General features: G+C 35.9%; 1 protein-coding gene across 1 annotated transcript in view; it reads left to right on the forward strand.

Annotated features, from left to right (window-relative positions):
* Positions 1-1,508: 1,508 nt before the first annotated feature.
* The window catches only part of LOC131096699 (sodium channel protein type 5 subunit alpha-like), a 32,590-nt gene continuing 14,828 nt past the window's right edge, over positions 1,509-19,270 (forward strand). The window contains 15 exon segments of the mRNA XM_058045229.1: positions 1,509-1,790; positions 3,203-3,321; positions 3,832-3,918; positions 4,985-5,113; positions 7,154-7,245; positions 8,081-8,323; positions 8,881-8,944; positions 9,563-9,707; positions 10,892-11,086; positions 12,155-12,346; positions 15,876-15,978; positions 16,343-16,575; positions 16,699-16,851; positions 17,149-17,502; positions 18,256-18,708. Of these exon segments, the coding sequence (XP_057901212.1) occupies positions 1,509-1,790; positions 3,203-3,321; positions 3,832-3,918; positions 4,985-5,113; positions 7,154-7,245; positions 8,081-8,323; positions 8,881-8,944; positions 9,563-9,707; positions 10,892-11,086; positions 12,155-12,346; positions 15,876-15,978; positions 16,343-16,575; positions 16,699-16,851; positions 17,149-17,502; positions 18,256-18,708 (2,844 nt within the window).

Consider the following 19,270-nt stretch of genomic DNA (forward strand, 5'->3'; position numbering starts at 1 on the left):
TGCATCTGAAGATGAGAGCTGTAATTGCAAGAGAATATTGATTCTCTGACATGGTCCAGATGCGAGCTCACAAGGAGTAGCACAGCTGGACCTCAGCAATCAAAAATGCAGAGTGTTTTAAGGACTTGGCAGTGACCAAAATTGTTTATTAAATGGAAGTAATTGGTTTTGACGTGAGTCACAAAGGACAAATCATTCTGTAATGGGTCAATATTTTCATCTTCTGTGGATGAGATCTGGTGTCATGTAAATTGCTGTCATCTACAGTTCTGTGGTAAATTTGGGCATTAGTAACTGAATACTTACAGTATTTGCCTTGTCACCTCAGTGCTTCTCATTGCCACCCTTCCCCTTTGTCAGGGATTTAAACCTCAAGCAGAATAATTGAAAATGCAACTGGACAAAGCCTTGAGCTGAATTTGGTGTTGGCCTTGCTGTGGAAGGGATCGATCTGATGAGTCTTAGAGATGGGACATGTGAAACTTAATTCTGTTTTCAGGAAGTACAGAAGAGGAGTAACAGAGGTGCAAGGCTGCTGATACTTTAATTTACAGCGAGAAAAAGATTAGATGATTGTCAGAGTTGTGATAGAGTGTGATCTTGATGCTTCCAAGCTGGAAAGGCAAAGGAAAAAAAGTTTCTCTTTTGTAACCTGAATTGCACAGGGGGGATCCAGATTAAGTAGTTGATCTTTATTGGGTCTGGTTTTCATTACTCATCCTTCTAAATCCAAGTACTTCTCATTGGTTTTGCCTTATGTCATGGGTGCCTTAAACACAGCAGGACCAGCTGGTCAGAAGAGGTGATTGTCCTCCTGTGTCCATTGTTGGTGTGGCCTCATCTGGAACACTGTGTGCCCTTCTGGGCCCTGCTATTTAAGAAGGATGAGAAGCTCCTTGAGTGTGTCCAGAGGAGGGCACCAAAGCTGGTGGAAGGGCTGGAAGGAAAGCCCTTCAAGGAGCTGCTGAGGGCTTTGGGCTTGTCTGCTTTGGGGAAAAGGAGGCTGAGGGGTGACCTCATGGCTGTCAGTGATTTCATCTACAGCTTCCTGAGGAGGAGAAGTGGAGAATGAGGTGCTGAGCTCTTCTCCCTGGGATCCAGTGATAGGACATGTATGGGAATGGTCCAAAGCCACACTGCTGGGGTTTACATGGGACATGAGGAAACGTTTCTTTGCCAAAAGGGCGCTCAGACACTGGAACAGGTTTCCTAGGTGGGTAGTTGATGCCCCAGGCTTGTCAGTGTTTAAAAGGCACTTGGGCAGTGCCCAAGACCTTACAATAGTCAAGAAGTTGGGCTGGATGGTCATTGTAGACTCTTTTCAATTGAAATAGTCTGTTCATATTCTACTCTATTTTATTCTATTTTGACACAGAGTTTCAGAGCAGTAAAAAATAATTTATCTAATAGATATTAAAGCAGTGTGTTATTTCTGGTATTCTGTAACTGTCAAGAGCTTTCTTTCTTAAGTTACCTCTAGTACTGGAGACAAACAGTCAGAAGGAAAAATGGATCCCTTGTTTTGGCCATCAGAAGCTAACAGATTTCGACGATTCACCCCTGAGTCCTTGGCAGCAATCGAGGAAAGGATTGCCAACAAAAAAAAGGAGCAAATCAAAGTTAAAGAGAAGACTAAGGAGACTAAAGAACAAGGAGTTGAAGAAGATAAACTTACTCCTCAGCTTGACCTGAAAATCTGCAAAACGTTGCCATCTCTGTATGGGGACATTCCTGCAGAGCTGGTTGGGGAACCCCTGGAGGATTTTGATCCATACTACAGTGATCACAAGGTTAAAACTTCCCAAAACTTTTTTTTTAATTTTTATTTTTTCCTGCTGAGCTCTTAAGGGATAGTAAAAGCTCTGTTCAGGAGGTGCTGGGGTTTGGTTGCTCTGTTGACAGAGCTTTGAACATTACTGACAGCTTTTGGGGGAGAGTTGTAAGGTATGCTCTGTATTATGGAATGAAGATGTATTTTAAATTCCAGTCAAGAATCAAAATTAATTATGAAAACATGATATGTGAATGGTGCACTTTAATAGTAAATATGTTCTGGGCTTAGTGATGCTTTGTTTTCCAGAGCAGTTTCTCTGATGCCTGTGGGGTTGAGCTCCCTGTTGTGTAAACAGTGCCTGCCCAACAGTCAGTCACACTGGAATTGCAGATGCTTTCACTGAATTACAAATACTATACAAATTAAGAGAGGCACATTTAAGATATTTCCATTACTTTGTGTAGCAAACCTATATACTTTCATTGAATTAATTTTCTGTCTTAAATTAATTTTCTGTAACTTTGTCTCACTGACTTTGTTTGTTGTTCCATCTTTATATTGCACATACTCCATGGTATTCCAAAGTGGTTGGTGATGCTGACTATAGCAGTGTATAAAGTAGATAGTCTAGGAATCCCTTCTAAATTAAATACTTAAATTAAATTATTCCTACTGTCAAAGAAGACTTGATATGAACAGCAGAAGATTTCATCCAGTCCTAGCTGCTGTTTTAATGTATGCCAGCAAGGTATTGGATTATAATAATTTTATCAGAGAACATGCTTTAGACTTTGATCTTCCAGATACCTTTTTCTAAAGTAATCAAAGTGATACTATTGATGAAGAAGAACTAAGTTTGATTGAGCTGAAGAAATTTATATTAAAGTTAGGAAACTGTTTTTCATTCAAGAGATTTCATTTTTACTATATGACAAATGTGCTGAGCTGCATGGACCTTAGCTTAGAATGAATTTACAGTGTTATGTGACAATCTAGAGATATTTCAAAATTAAAAATTTGCTTTGACTGTCCAGGATTTTGGCAGTGCTACACAATCTACATCTTGTAAATAATCTCTTGTCGCCTGTAACACTGTCTATGAGTAAGGTATTAAGACTATTGTTACAGTCCCAGAGTAGTAATTTAATTACTTTGACCAAATGAATATGATTACTTGCTCTTCATATTCATTCCCATTATGGTTTCTTCCTCTCAGGCAATAATGAACTTCAACAGAGCTGCTTTTCTCCAAAATCTGAATAATCAGGTCACAGCTCCAAGTTAGAATAAAGGAAAGCTGTGCTCCTAACTGCAGTTAGATATAGCTTTAGATGCAGACTTGAAAAACTCAACAAGTAATTTTGGCACAAATTTTTAATTCATTCAAATGTTTCATGTACTATGAATCTTTTTTTTTTTTTTTAATAGACTTTTATGGTGTTAAATAAAAGGAGGACCATTTTCCGATTTTCTGCCACACCTGCCTTGTTTATATTTGGTCCTTTTAATCCAGTCAGAAAAAAGGCAATTAAAATTCTGATCCATTCATATCCTTTCATTGGTTTCCATGATTTGAATATGAAAATGTTCTGTGCCATTTTCTGTCATTTCTGTTCCTCTGTTTCTGCTTTTTCTGCTTTTATTTGGAATTATTAACTAGTGGAAGTAAGTCTTTTTAGGTGAACATATTTGAACATGTCAAACATATTATGTCCCACTACTGTCCTAACTTCTAAAACCATCTCCTCATGCAGAGAATTCATTTTTATATTTAAAACATGAATTTTACCCAGCTGAGAAGATTTGATCTTGGTGGGAGGTTCTTGAGATGGTCCTGTGCAAGGATAGGAATTGGATTTTGGTGATCCTTGTGGGTCCTCTCCAACTCAGGATAATTTGTGATAAGTTTTTTTGGAAAACACATGAAAAATTCTGAACATATTCAAATGAAAAGTTATCTTATGAATGCTTGTGTGGTGTTTGTGTGTGGAAATCAGCAACTTGCATGAACCTCATTTTGTATAATATAGAGGTTTTTTCCTTGACTTACTATTCACAGTTTTTCTTGGCATTATTACATTTACTGTGTTACTCAATTGTATGACTATGACTATCCCTCACCTTGTAGAAACCAACTGGACTGAGTAAGTACCTCAGTGGCTATGTGCTCACTATTTTTTCCAAGGATACTAATATGCAGGACTAAAAATTTAAATAATGTGGTGGTCTAATTCTGGGGCTTGAAAATTCTTGGATAGACCCCTGAGGAAGGCTGAGGATTGTTATTATATCACCTAGTCTTTTGTGGAGATTCAGTGCCTTTTCTTAGAGGTTCTCACCATATGCCCTTTTTTCTGCCTTGCCTAATTTTGCCATCTGGAGTAACAGAGGAGGTTGGCCTATTTTTCCTTTTGAGGATTAAATCTTTCTGAGAGACTGGGCAGCAGGATTTTAACTTAATATCTTTCATTCTACAACAATAACCTGAATGCCTGTTGTAGTTGCCTCATGCAAAAGCTATAAAGGAATAAATATGCATTCTATTCTTTCCTCTGTTTCCTGGTGACTCTCCTAAGTCAGTTGTTCCCACTAGGAAGCCACTTATTTGTAATGTCTTTCTTCCTTTGGTACTTGTGCACTGTATCCAGTGTAACTTGAGTTCATATTCCAGAATTAAATCTGGAAAATGTGCCTGGAGCCTCAGAAGTTCTGTAATTTTAATTCCTTTTATTTTGGGGTAAGCATGGTGAGAACTTAATTTTCTGTAGGATTTCTTTCAGTTGTAGTGCATTTGTCAGAATAAATATATAAAATGTGCAAACTTAACAGGCTGAAATACATCTTTGTTGTTATTGTTCTGCCAGAAGGGTAAGGCTTTGAACTTTCCCAGCCTGCTTTAGAACTTAAACACAGTCTTGAAAATGTTCCTTAAGGAAATGTGAGCTATCTTTCATCCAGAAATAGCATCATATGCTTATGTGAATGTTTGTGTTTGTAGATTTATATGGAAAATTTACTAAAATTCGGGAAGACATCTTGTCCCCATGATGCTTCTGAAAGTAATGCAACCTGTCCTATTTTGCTTCACATTTTCTACCTTTATCTCCATGCAGGGACTAAATCAGAGAAAACATAGAAATGTGCCTGAATGTGTATCAGTCTCATTGATATTTTTATTTCTGTAACTTTAATATACACTTTCCTCCTCAGACATGTTTTCACTGCTGTCTATACCACTGAAATATTGATTAAAGTAGTAGCAAGAGGATTTGTTTGGAATGAATTTACTTTTCTTCGAGATCCATGGAACTGCTTGGATTTTTCTATTATTATTGTAATGTAAGTAAAACTCAGTTTTTCTTTTACACTCAGGGGACAAATAAGAGAAAATAACATTTGGTGTTGCTGAAATTCCTTACAGTTGTTGGCATCCTCCCTGCTAAACTGTGCTTGAATAACATTTTGCATGCCTGCAATGAGAAAAACAGACTTTAAACTAAGACCTAAATGAAAAGCTCATCTTAGAACTGTGTGATTGTTCTCAATTTAGTCTTTATTTGAATTTTGTCAAGAGGTAATTGCATAAACAGCCCAAACCAAGCCTGCCCCTTTATGTTATCTTAGCTGTGCTCGGGATCAGATGAAACTCATTTGAGAAGGGTCCAAAATGGGGCACAAGGTGTTGAATGACTTGGTGGTAAATAACTGGTGAAATCTCAATGTCAAATGATGCTCAAGGAAGAGCACACCTTGCTTTACATACAAATTTATGGGCTCTGGAATAGCCTCCACTTGCTTGGAAGATGATGTTGGAGTTTAAACAGACAGCTTTGTGAAAGCACCACTGCAGCATCCAGGCATGGTCAGAGAAGGAGGTAGAAAATGAAGACATCAGGAGTAAGGACTAAAGAAGAAGAGCACACATTATTTCTCTGTGTAGACTTTGCTTTAATTCAGAACTTTGTATAGTTTTGCTCCTCTCATGTCAAAAGATGTCAGAATTAAAAAAGCTGCAGTGAATATGTATATCTGCAATTCCACATACCAAAAAACTACATAGAGTAAAACTCACATGAAAGGACAATTGCAGAGCAGGAACACAGTTGAAGTGTACAGCACAGAGACAAAAAGAGAATAAATAATATTTTTCATCCTACAATGAGAGCTAAAGGCACCAAATGAAGTTTTCAGGTGGCAGAATAAAAAAGAAGGGAGTAGTTTGTAGCACTACAGGTAGGTTTTTCCTCATTTGTAAGTAATAGATGATATGTACCCATGTGTCATCACACACATCAATATTTATATGAACTATTATTCTTATGGGTAATAATGAATTCCTAAGGAGCTTGAACACTGTTGATCATCAGCATCTATCACTAGATAGTTACTCATAGTTGCAATTATTACAAGACAGTCCAACAGGTGCATAAAAAATTTAATTTATGGTCCTTTTTCCCTACCTGCATCCTTAATTAATTAATGTTCAATTTTACAGTATAGTACCTCCACCTGTTTTTTTCCATGACTTATAGTACAACAAAGAAAACTATTTAGAAATGAACTCACCTGCTAACTCAAGTGTAAATATTGCTTAGGGTACTTGATAATTATTCAGTCTTAATTATTCAAGACTAGGCAAAGCCAATGTGCTCTGATCTGCTGCTGACAAAGTCATGCTTTGAGGGGGAGGTTGCCTTTTCAACCATTTTTGTCTCAGATTTTTTTATTGAGACTTTATTTTTTAAGGAATTCTGTTACCAGTTATGAGCTTGTCATGAGATGAGTCACAATTCATATCCTATCTGACATAAAGAAGTCTTAGAAAATTTGGGATAACATGTTAAAGGGCTGTATAGACTATGCAATGCTTTAAAATACTGATTTGATGAAATTTTCTAATTGTTGAAATGTTAAAATTGAAACAAGTTGCAATACTCAAGTTCTCACTGACTGTTTAAGGTTAGAGAGCCCCATGTGGTACAGAATAAACACATTATAAATCTACTGTTGCTCAACTTCCTTCTATTGTGTGTATTTTGTTTTGAGATAGCTTCAACATGTATTTTGATGAGAGAAGTCTAAGAGTGTGGTTATGACATTGGCAGTTTTATATTTATTTGACATTTTGATGGATAAATCTTCCAAAGTCACAGCATCCAAATCCACCCAAAGTAGGAACCTACTGTATTTCTTTTCAGAGGCACTGCTCCAAAGCCCCACTACTTTAATCCATGCCTGGAAATGGACTTAGATTCCTAATTTTAGGCATGTATCTTAGGCTGTATTTTCTGCAGTGAATTCATTACTGCCTGCTCCATAAGAAAATGCTTTGAAAAGCTCCATCTTGGTCATTCAGTTGAGTGTGGGTTAATTTTGCAGGTACCTGGCTGCATCTCATAGTGTTGGCAATGTTTCAGTTCTTCGAACTTTCAGAGTACTGAGGACCTTGAAAGCTATTTCAGTAATACCAGGTAAGGAACAACACACCTTACTGATTTTCTCTCTGCTTCACCAGAAGGCAAATTCTAATTCCACTCCTGTTTTTATCTTCCAGTTCTCTGGTCACTTTTTGTGACCCCAAGGTATGACTGTTTTGCACCCTCAGCAGCATCCAAACAATTTTTTAAATCATTTTTCCTTCAAATGACAAAGGCAAATTTATATTCTGCATTATTATTTTATTATTTTTCTATCCCATTACTGATGTACATTTATATTTAGCCCAGTGCCTTTGTCTCTGATTTGTCTTCCTGGAGCAACCCACTGTATGTAATATGTTTTCTTAACATAATATACCTAAACCACCATATTTCTGGTTTCATTTTCTTCCTCATTAGCTAATCTTTGTCTGGTTTATTTCCCAGAATGTTGATTTTACATTTTGAGAAACTTTAATTTGTTTCCTTACTGACCACAGCCACTCTCTAGATTGTATGTAATACTTTGGACAGTGTGTTGTATATGCCATCCAGAATTCAATATTTTTTGTAAGTTGTGTCCTTAATTAGGGTACCAAGGATGACTTCAGAGTCCAACTGCAAAAATTGGCTTGAAAATCTATAAATTACAGTATATCTCATGGTCATAATATATATTAATTTTATAATTTCCATGTAATTGTAAATATATTTTGATTTTTTATGAAATTATAGTATTAATGAAGCATTGAAGGTGTTTAATTTTAGTGCAAAAGCCACACATCAATACTTTGTCTTTAACAAACCTGCATCTGTCATGACTTGTCATATAGGAGCATCATTACATTCCTTTTCTGACATTCTCTGTTATTGGATCTTATTTTCCTAGGTCTGAAAGTCATTGTAAATTCACTTGTTGAGTCTGTTAGGAAGCTCTTGGATGTGCTGATCCTGACTGTATTTTGCTTGAGTATCTTTGCATTAATAGGCCTTCAGCTGTTTATGGGAAATTTAAAATCCAAATGTGTCCTCGATAAAAATCGATACAATGACTCATTATGCAAGGAGGCCAAGATATATGTACCAAATGATGCAGGTAAATGTTTTTCTTTTCTCTCTTTACATAATCTGTGTATCTTCCTATGTATGTATTGATTTTTCACAGACATGTTAATGTATAGTTGAATGTATTTCTGCCAAGGTTTGTCCTTCCATTTGCACAAGTAGTAATATGAAGTCTCTAGGACAACTGAATATGAGATTAGTGAATCTTGGATTTGGAGAAAGATCAGCAATCTGTGGGATGGAGGGACTGAGTTTTCTATAAGCATTTTCTTCCTTATCTGTGCATTGCACAGGGATATTAATTTTAGGGTTACTGCACAGAGAATGATTTTTTCCATCACTTACTCTGTAAGTAATGGATTTTATTTACTTTACATAGAGATTCTTATTTTTGCCAAAGATCAAATAGAATTTTACATTGTTAGTTGTGCAGCAAATTGTTACTGTTTATTTTAAATTGCCAGAGAGACAGATCTGCTGAGAATCAGTCCTGTTGAGAAAGGATCTTTCACAGAGGTTTGATCCATCAGAGTGTTTATAAAGTGTAGTGATATTTGGTTTACAGAAAGCTGTAGAAACTGAAAACTTCTAATTTTATGATTCTTTCATATTTTTTTATATTAGAGCAATGCTTCAGATTGAAAGACACTTCTGAAATATTGCTGTGTGAGCACAGTGGAGGTAACAAGTAAGTGAACAAAGCACTTTTAGTACTTCCTTCATTTTTTCCCCCAGATGAACTAAGGTTTTATTTTTGGTCTAAAAGAATGGTGATGATTTTTCAGGAGAAAGAAATGGATCAATGGATGTGTTATTAAATTAAAAACCACATATTTCACACCAGAAAAAGGATGAAGAACAAGAATGCAGCCAATTTTATATGTACTTTATTGCTAACTACTGGGAGTATAATGATAAGGTAGAATGATAAAAATGAGAAGGAGAACAGATCACTAAAGACTTTTAGATATTAATAAATTCTCCTCTCCTCATCTTAGTGAATTATTTAAAAATAAAGGCATTTCCATTTTTCCCCACTCTCTGTATTTGTTAGGACATATCCCACATCAATAAGAGTTTTTGTCTAGTCCCAAACTAAGGTTTCTGTCTAGTTTTCTTTACTAGATAAATGGTTTTCTGGGATGGTCAGATATGAATCAGCCCTTCTGGCAGGAATATTTTGGGGAATAATGAAACCTCTTTTCAGACAAACTGAACAAATCTTTATTTGTCGCCGTGTATTAGTTGCATTCAGATTCAACTGAATCTCCACATAAGTATTGTTTAACATTTCTTTTGTGGTTAGAAGTGGGTGTCCAGAGAACTACACCTGTGAGAAGATTGGGAAAAATCCTGACTTTGGTTATACAAGTTTTGACCACTTTGGCTGGGCCTTCCTCTCTGTGTTCCGGCTGATGACCCAGGACAACTGGGAGCGTCTCTACAGACAAGTGGGTACTGCTGGAATGACTTTAGATGTGCAAATCAGAGCTTTGTGTCCACTAGAAAAGTCTGTATTGGTTTTAACATTACTGACACCAAATTTCTTCTAAAATCAATGTAAGTATTAAGGGAATAGAGTCAAGTGACTGAGCTGTAGCACCTTGTGCAAGTGATGTTGGGTGGCAGCAACCCTGATGTGAATGCTCATAGTTTTGTTGGAGAACACTCTCAGGTGGTTAAGAGCTACGTAAGAGTTAAATATTTGTGTGTAACCACCAAAGGACTGAGATATGGAGCAGATCCAGCCAGGGAGCTCCCTGCTACTGCAGGGAATGTGAGGATTTGTCACGTCCTCTGTTCATCTTCCTTTGAAATGCTGACTCCTCACCAAACCTTTTGGCTCAACGTACACACTTTCATTTTTGACAACATGGTACTAAAAAAATTGGGGACTTTATATTTTGATTCTGAGAGTTGAATGTAACTTTTCAATTCTGTGTTTTTTTGAAAAAATGATGTAAAAATACCTGTAGAGAACTTCCTGGATCCCTTATATCTATACAGTACCTTTGCCACACAGGAACAATACTCTCTGCCTTATTCTGTACCTTTCATATTGCACCATTTTAAATCTTTTTTACATCAGCCTTTATTAGCTGTGACTTTTTAAAATGGATGCAACATCTTTTGCCCTTTGAAGATCATGTTACTTTTAGTTTTTAATGTCTCGGAGCTTAGTTTTGAACCATCTCCTCTGCTACCATTAAAAAAAATATAAGATAATCAGTCTAAATGTTGCCTCTGATTCTGCAATTAAAACATCTTTCATTATTTTATAGTAATTCTAGCTTTCATCTTTATTACTGAGTTTCATTAATGTCTTCTACAGTCACCTGTTTATGTCTTTACAGATGAATTTGTCTTCTCATAGCTTTAACTCTGTTGATCATTTGCCTGATTTGCTGGAAGATATTTGATTTCATTTTAATTTGTTAATTCTTTTCTGCAGTATGTGACATTTTTATGTATGACTTAGACCAGAAGCAGATCCTAATGTTTTTCATTGAAAACACTGTAATATATTAACCTTTTCTATTGCATAGAAAAAGAAATTGTTTACATTTATTTTGAAATTGCTTTGTAAATATTAGTTTGTTTGGAATTTATTACCACCTTTCCCTTTTCCTCACAGACCATCCGTACCTCTGGAGTGTCCTGCATCTTTTTTTTTATGGCAGTCATCTTCTTTTGCTCATTTTATCTCTTCAATCTGATCCTGGCTGTGGTAACCATGGCATATGAAGAGGAAAACAGAGCAACACGTGCTGAAACAGAGGCAAAAGAAAAAATGCTTCAGGATGCCAGACAAATTATAGAGAAGGAACAGGTTTGTAAATTATCATATATGATCTGTAGTTCCTTTTGGTTTTTTTTCTGTTTGTGAATTAGGGAAATGATGTTTTGAATTAAACATGGGCTTCTTAAAATACTTTCTGACACTCCATTTCTCTTTATGTCTTTATAAATGTATGTATGCTTGTACATATATGTTATACAAAACCCCATCATAGATCCAAGTTAAAATATTCTAAGTTTTAGGATTTGCAGACCTGACATTGTACAGAAATGGCTTTCTGGCAAGAAAGTAATTTTTATGACATTCCATGAATGCTGCACTCCATAGTTTGTCCTGTTGTTGTACAGTACCATTATTGCTGTGCCCAAAAATCCCTTTCTCTGGGTATCCCTTCCTGATATTACTGCAGGAAGGAAGCATGAGTGGATACATTTTATCTTCTACCTTAAAAAAAAGATATCCCTGATCTTCTACTAGCAGTTGGTAAAGTCAGACTTGTAAGAGGACAAGCAAATATTCTCTAGCAACTATCAAATTTCACCACTGAAGTGTTAGGCATCACCATTTTACCAAAATAGTTCAAAAAGTTTCCAGAAGTTCCTCCTCTACAGTTGTTGACAGCTCTGTAATATTTCTGTGTCTGATATTCCACCTTGACAGGCTTTGCTTAGGCTTTTCTTCCTTCTGTTTTTCTTTTTCCTTCTTTCTATTTTTCTTTCAACAGGATTAGGATTTAGGAAAATTTAACATTTTAGGATTTAGTTTGAGCCTTTAGTCTTCTGCTGTCTTGGACTCAAGGTCCTTTTCAAATCAAGAAAAAGAAAGTGAAAGGATAAGCCCTCAGATACAAAATACAATATTTAAAGTGACAAGGGCAGACTTTAATTAGAGTGGCTCACAGGTAACCCTGCTTTGTCTTTCAGAATTGTGAATAGCATTTTGTACTCCTGCCTTTTGATGGCAATTTAACATTTGAAACCTAGGAATTGTCAGTGCAAATAATTCAGATATCATAATAAGTACATGTATATGATCCTAGTCCATGCATTGCTATTTGCCTTGAATTAACAGACAAATGTTCTGCTTTTCTTGTTACAGATGTTGGCTGTGGAGGAAAGCAGTAAGGCCTTGCATACTGCATCTGAAATGCCACTTGCTGACTTGAAAAATTCAGAAGGAAAAGAGAGTAATAAAGAAACACCTACTTCAAGACAAAACTTAATTTCAGATGACCAGGAAAATGAGGAGCAAATATTTCGTTCACAGCCTGATCGCTGCCACAAGAAGCTTGTAAGTATTTGAAGCAGAAAATACATTCATTAGATTTGCATGTGATATGAAAATTCAAGGATGAGATTTTGGGAGCAGAGGGAGCCAGCATTACCTGCACCTGAGAGGGAAGTTGGAAGTGGCTGTCACTTGTGGCACATCATAGACCTGTGCTCTGTCAACATCTCTGTTTGTGCTGCAGAAATAAATGTATAAAACTCTTAAATTTAAGAGTTTTCATAAAGATCTAACTATTTTTTTCAATTTTATTTTTTAAATTATGATTCTTTTCTACAGACAGCTCATTCTCTGACCTAAATATTTAGGATAGGGTTTAGTTCAGGATGAAGATTTCTGATTTTTGGGGTGTGATTCACTTGCTGACTTTAAGCATCTGGTGCCAGTTTAGATGCTCTTGCATATGGTGCATGTTCTAGATATCCTTATTATCTGTGGCACATCTTCCAGCACTTAGTGGGTATCTCATAAACCTTACAGCATCTCAAATGTTGCTAAATCTCTACATTTAGGCAACTAGATTCTGTCCAGGGTTTGAATTTTTGGATTTTTGGGGTTTTTAAGGTTTCTACATGTGTTCTAGGTTCTAAACTCCCAGAGTCAAGTGGAGATATAATTTTTCACATCACAAATTGATACCTAGTGACATTAGACCTTTTCTAGTGTCTTGGCTTTCACCTCCTCTATGGAAGGGCACAGATCTTGTGTGCCATGCCTGCTGCTGTGGATGTCTCAACTACCAAATGTCTCAATTGTCCATCTCAAATGGCTTCAGAAACATTTATTTATGTGAATCAAACTTATCAGAAACATATGTGTCCCATATAGTGGGATTTTAAATGCATTGCACAGAGGATAAATTAAGCATGGATATCTAAAACATTAGGCTAAATCCCACACATATTGTTTCATATCTTGTTTAAAGCAGTGATTCCTTGCTTCTCTGCTGACCACTCATATTTAAGTCCATTAAGAAACTTCTATTAAGACTCATTATTCTTTCTTTGCTTAATTTTGGAGATTTTTTTCCCACAGTACCTTTGCCACTGACAAAATACTGTATCTTCTAGAAGACCATCCCAACTTTATTCTTTCTCTGTTTCTGTCAACATCTTCATTTAGATACCTTTATTTAGATATTTTGATCTTGAGCTGTATCTTTCAAAATAATTCTCAGGTACTTATCCATATTACTTAACTCTTTTCAACAATATCTAAAAAGAAAGCTTCTAATGCCCTTATACTGGTTTCATCCTGTGACAGATTCTCTTTTGCTTCTGAGAGAACATCAGAATTGTTCCACCCATCTCACTGAAAAAGAAAACTTTCCCATAGTAGAACTAAGAAATAATGTTCCAACTTTGGTTTGTTTGAAAAGTATTCTTGAAGGGGAGTCTTTCTCAGACATATAATCCTAGCTAAAATTGATTAAATTCTCATTCTGACAGTCATCATGGTCAGAATTTCTTCTAAATTCGATAATCCCAGCTATAATAAATTCTATATTTGAGCTGAAGGAATCCAAATCACCCACTTGGCAGCCACCTGTCATCTCCTTTAGTAAAGCATTTGCTTCTTGTAGTGTCAATAATGTTTCCCCTGCTGTGTTAAAATATAATTCAATTTTGTGACCTAGTTTGGTTCTGCTGCACTTAAAGGAAATGCTGTGTCACAGCCCATGGTAGTGTTTTATTGTACCTATTTAGAAAAAAAAATATTTCATAATAGGTGTCATATCTTATGTAAATATAAAAATCATTTTTATGGCTGTTTATTTCTATTTAACTTAAGTCTTCTAAGTCTGTGGCTGTGCTGCAGGAGATGTATGAGAGGAGATAAATTTGCATTATTTGCTAGACCTTACTTCTGCAAGGCTGCAAAGTCTGCACAGATGGATGCCAAATGTAATCTGGATTTTTATATCTCAGAAATAACATCTTCAGACTTTTCCATTGTCCCTTCCCCTCTTTATGTCCACGGAATGACAAAGTTCTGAAGATCTCTAGGAAAACCTAAAGCATGATCCAAGCACTGTGAGCTTCTCCAATGCAGATTTTTACCTTTAATCAAATAATAATAATCTGCAACAAACATGGCAGTTTATTCCATGTTATGACAACTACTGGTAGTACAAGCTCTGCTGTTTGAGGACTCCTCAAACAATGTCCTCTCTACTTTCATCACAATAAGAAGCTAAAGATGCTAAAAATCACATTGGGTAGAAGCTTTTTGGTAGGACAGAATGAGTTTATAAACATTATTTCTCTAATTTACATCCCTATTTTAAATCCCAATTTGTCAGAGGACTTCTCATGCCCAATTATTTCCTTCAGCTAAAGATCAATGAGCAGCAGTAACCAGTTCAGTGTGGGTGAATGTCCTTGTCCTTTCCAAAATCACAACTCTGAGGTTCCTTAACAGCTGTGAATTTCAACAAGAAGACTGAGAATTTTAGTCAGGCTGACACACAAATTATTTTGGGTTTCTGTTTTCTGAGACATGAAATCTTAGAGAAAAGAATGAAGGGTGACTTGCACTGGCCACGATTACAAGAGTCTTTGGAGCCTTTTGGATTGGAAAGAAATAACAGAGGGGAAAATGAGCATTTTAGCACTGTACTATCAATTCATTTTATAGGTTTGTTCTCTGATAGCTCTATCAGCTAAGTTTTGCTTAGATTTTCATTAAAATATCAGAGTGAAAAAAAAAATAATTGTTATTAAACTTTTAAGGCCGAGGATATCAGTCTCATTCCCTGAATAACAGTTTTATGGAATAAGTTTATAAAAATCATAATATCATAGGAGTTTGAGGTAACATTATGATATATTCTTATGCATTTATCCTTCCCAAAGAAGAAAATTATGCAAATGCAGTTGTGCTGAGAGAGAATTCTCAAATACAGTGCATTGTGATGTGGTCAGTCTGTCCACTCCCTGGCTGTCAGGTTCCTTGTCATCTGGTAGTTCTAATGAAAACAAAAGTAGTCCCATTCCTGGTTTTAGGCAGTTCAATATTATTTAGATCTTGATAGGCTTAATAGGGCTAAAAATCCCAATAATTTCTATTAACTATGTGACTATTTTTCATATTAATACATGATTGTTTATTAATAATCAGTAGTTCATAGTTAAATGGCAAATAGTTTATTCAAACTGATGGTCAGTGTTCTTTTTGTCTGTTGTTTTTATCATTCACTGGAAAAGACAGATTGATTATCTTCCCTTGCCCCCTGTTAAAGTTTCTGACATTCTTTTATAATGGAAACGTAACTGCTAATTAAATATCTTCAGAAAGAAAAAAATTCTTGAAATATGGTGCTGCTTTTGATGACATGTTCTTTGTCTTCAAACATCTGTTTTTTTTTGTTTTTTTTTGTTTTACATTCTTTCAGCAAGTAAAAGCTTTGCTGTAATGTATATTTGAAAAGGTATATTTATCTCCTGCTGGATATAATTTTTGTATTGCAAGTATTGTAATATTTGTATTGTAATTATTACATCTTCATCTTCTGCTGTCTTTCTGACCAAAGAGGCAGATCCTGCTGGACTATGAGGTCTCAATGGATGCTATCAATGATCCTGTCCGAAGACAGAGGTTAATGAGTGCAGCCACAATTCTTACAGATAATTCAAGTAAGTCATTATTTCCTCTTTTTCCTGTGGTGATGGTGTAACTTGACCTGAGAGATCAAACTGTCACAAACACCATTCTTTTCAAAGCCACTAGGGGAAATTATGCTGCCAAAATGTAAATTTCAGTAAAAGAGATGTTCTCATATCTCCTGTAACTCGCAATTACCAAGGGTAAATTTTGCCTCACCTTTATTAGTCTGTGATTAGTTTGTGCAGAATGAGCAAAACAATTTTTTTCTATGATATCATTCTGCTCATGTGAGATTGGCTTTTCAATCCTTTTAATGAATTATTGTCTTTTTCTTCATTCTGTGATATTCTACAAAGGATTATTCATATGTCACTTTCCCTGTTTGTCTGACAGAGTCAAAACTGAACTGTCCTACATTTTGGAAAAATTTCCCTCAAAAGTATCTAATTTGGAATTGTTGTCCATTCTGGAGAGCAGTCAAAGAGAAGATGAAATTGGTAATTTTTAATCCATTTGCTGATCTCTTCATCGTGGTTTGCATTATCTTGAATACCTTGTTCCTGGCTATGGAGCACCCTGGCATGGAAGGAGCAAACCAACGATTGATGATTTCTCTGAGTGACAAGGTAAGTTAAGTCTGTATTAGATGAAAAATTCAGTTATAACCCTGTATTCATACTGGGACACTGCCATGAAGAGACAGACTTGTTCAGTGACTTTTTTTCTGAAATTCATTTTTGTCTTTCCAGATCTTCACCCTAATTTTTACTGCAGAAATGATCTTGAAAATCATTGCTCTAGATCCTTACTACTATTTCCAGGAAAAGTGGAATGTTTTTGATAGCTTGGTTGTTTTGATTGGCCTAGCAAGCTTTGGAACAAAACTGTCACCTTTCAGGCTGGTAATTATTTATTTTAAAAAAATTATTTTTTTAAAAGTACATGTGTTGTATAGTGAAATACCCTCATATTATTTTACTGATGAATATGTTAAATCTGTTTTCTTTATTGGTAGAAAAACATGAGCTTTTAATTGGAGTGATTTTAATTGCATCAAAACAATTAAAAGGCTTTCTTTGGGGAAAAAGTAGTGATATTACTGCAGTAAAGACATCATGGTTAATGAGGGGTCTGGCTTTCTTGTGTGCTGTGCTGTCTGGGCTGTTTTAACTTTATTTTCCCCTGTGTTTTATTTACAGCTTAGGATCTTCAAATTGGCAAAGTCCTGGCCAGCCTTAAACACTCTTATGAAAATAATTCTACACTCATTTGGTGCACTGAGTAACCTCACTCTGGTTTTGGCAATCACTGTATTTATTTTTGCTATAGTAGGAATTCAGATTTTGAGCAGTGATTATAGCAAAAATGCCTGTAAAATAAGCTCCAATTGCAAATTACGCTGGCATATGATGGATTTTAGTCATTCAATCCTCATTATATTCCGAATATTATGTGGAGAATGGATTGAAACTATGTGGGAATGCATGGAAGTGGCTGGAAAAAGGAAATGTGTCACCATTTTCTTGCTTGTCCTGGTGCTAGGAAACCTGGTGGTGAGTTTCAAGTCCATTTTCAGTCCCTATTGAATGCATCCAGTTACTTTTTTCTTTGGAGGAAAACTTAACTCTTTGAAAAGTATTCACTTTATTTTCTTTTCTGCGTGTCACTTGACATGGTTTTGTTCTGTCTCTTTTTTTCCTTTTCCCCTTTCTTTCTCTTTCTCACACAAGACATAGAAGCAAAATAAAATTATTCCTTCTAGCCACAGTATAGAAGTGCAGAGCTTATCATAATTTGGTGCCAGATGTCTTCATCTTTTGTGTTGATGGAACCAAATCACCAAACTGAGTTCTTTTGATGAGTTCTGAGCTCATTGAGTTCTTTTAATGCTTAACACATTGCCCCTATGTTATCAAAAGTTTACAGAAACCAGATTTTTGGGTTTTTACTAGATTTATTGTAAATTTACTGGCAGAGAAAATCTTTTTCATCGGCTTGGTTTGTTGGTCTATATCAGATCCTTTTTGATGGTGATGTAATTAAAATTCATCTTTGCGTTCTGTTTTACTACAACTGCCTCCTCATACACTATGGACATCAAAGCATGTGAAAATATATTTGATATACCCAAACTCTCACTTTCCTCCTTTTTTCTGCTGCCAGTCCTTCAAGAAGGAGCCATATCATGCTATTTCAATATTCTAGAGTAATAGTAAATAATTTCATTATTTATTAGGGGTTAATGAAAGCAAGTCTGAAGTGTCTCTCCTGTTAGCAATTGTGTCTCCAACTTACTTTATTTTAAGGTGCTCAACCTGTTCATTGCTTTGCTGCTGAGTTCATTCAACATTGATGGCCCAGAGGCACAAGAGGAGCCTGGAGAAGGGACTAAATATCAGATTGCCATTGCACAGATTCACAAGACGCTGAAGGCTGTGAAGGACAGAATTTGGGATCACTGCTGCAGGAGAATGAGGGGAAGCCTCAGAAGAGCAAACAAAAAGAAGACTTTGGCAGAAGTTTCTGGGAAGGGCATAGAGGTTACTAATTGTCCCATGACAGATGTCAGGAAATACATAGACCACAGCTCCTTTGATATAGAGTGTGGCCATATGGAAGAGAGTTCCTCACTAGCAAGGAAATATGAAGAAATTTTGAGCAGCCCCAGTACCTGTGTTCCCATTACAGAAGCAGAGGCTTACCCCAAGGAAGGTGATGATGGGCACATTTTGCACACAGCTGTAGAATACAGGAAACAGGTAAGGAATATTGGTATTTGAAAAATTATTGTGACTTGCTATTGTATTTGCAGGGAATGCCCCAACGAAGGAAGGAATGATGAATCTGACTCCATGTTCTCAGAAGGCTAATTTATTATTTTATAATACTAAGTTATATTAAAGAATACTATACAAAACTATACTAAAGAATACAGAAAGGATATTTACAGAAGGCTAAAAAGATAAAAATGAAAACTCCCAACACAGCTTGGCCCCAACTGGTCAGAGAGTCAAAACAACTCACACCAGAATCCAATGGAACAATCACCTGTGGGTAAACAATCTCCAAACACATTCCACATGAGCACAACACACGAGAAGTAAATAAGAATTTTTTTCCTTTTCTCTGAGGTTTCTCAGCTTCCCAGGAAAAAAATCCAGGGTGAAGAGATTTTATCAGAGAATGTGAATGCCACAACTTGCATCTGTAAATACAATCTCAAGGACTCAAGAGTAAATATTATCCTTTCAGTCATCTCTGCAATTTTACCTTCTTCTTCTAGTAAAAGGGCTACCAAATAGTCTTGGTTATTCAGTGATA

Source organism: Melospiza georgiana, chromosome 1, assembly GCF_028018845.1.
Source record: "Melospiza georgiana isolate bMelGeo1 chromosome 1, bMelGeo1.pri, whole genome shotgun sequence".
Classification (NCBI taxonomy): domain Eukaryota; kingdom Metazoa; phylum Chordata; class Aves; order Passeriformes; family Passerellidae; genus Melospiza; species Melospiza georgiana.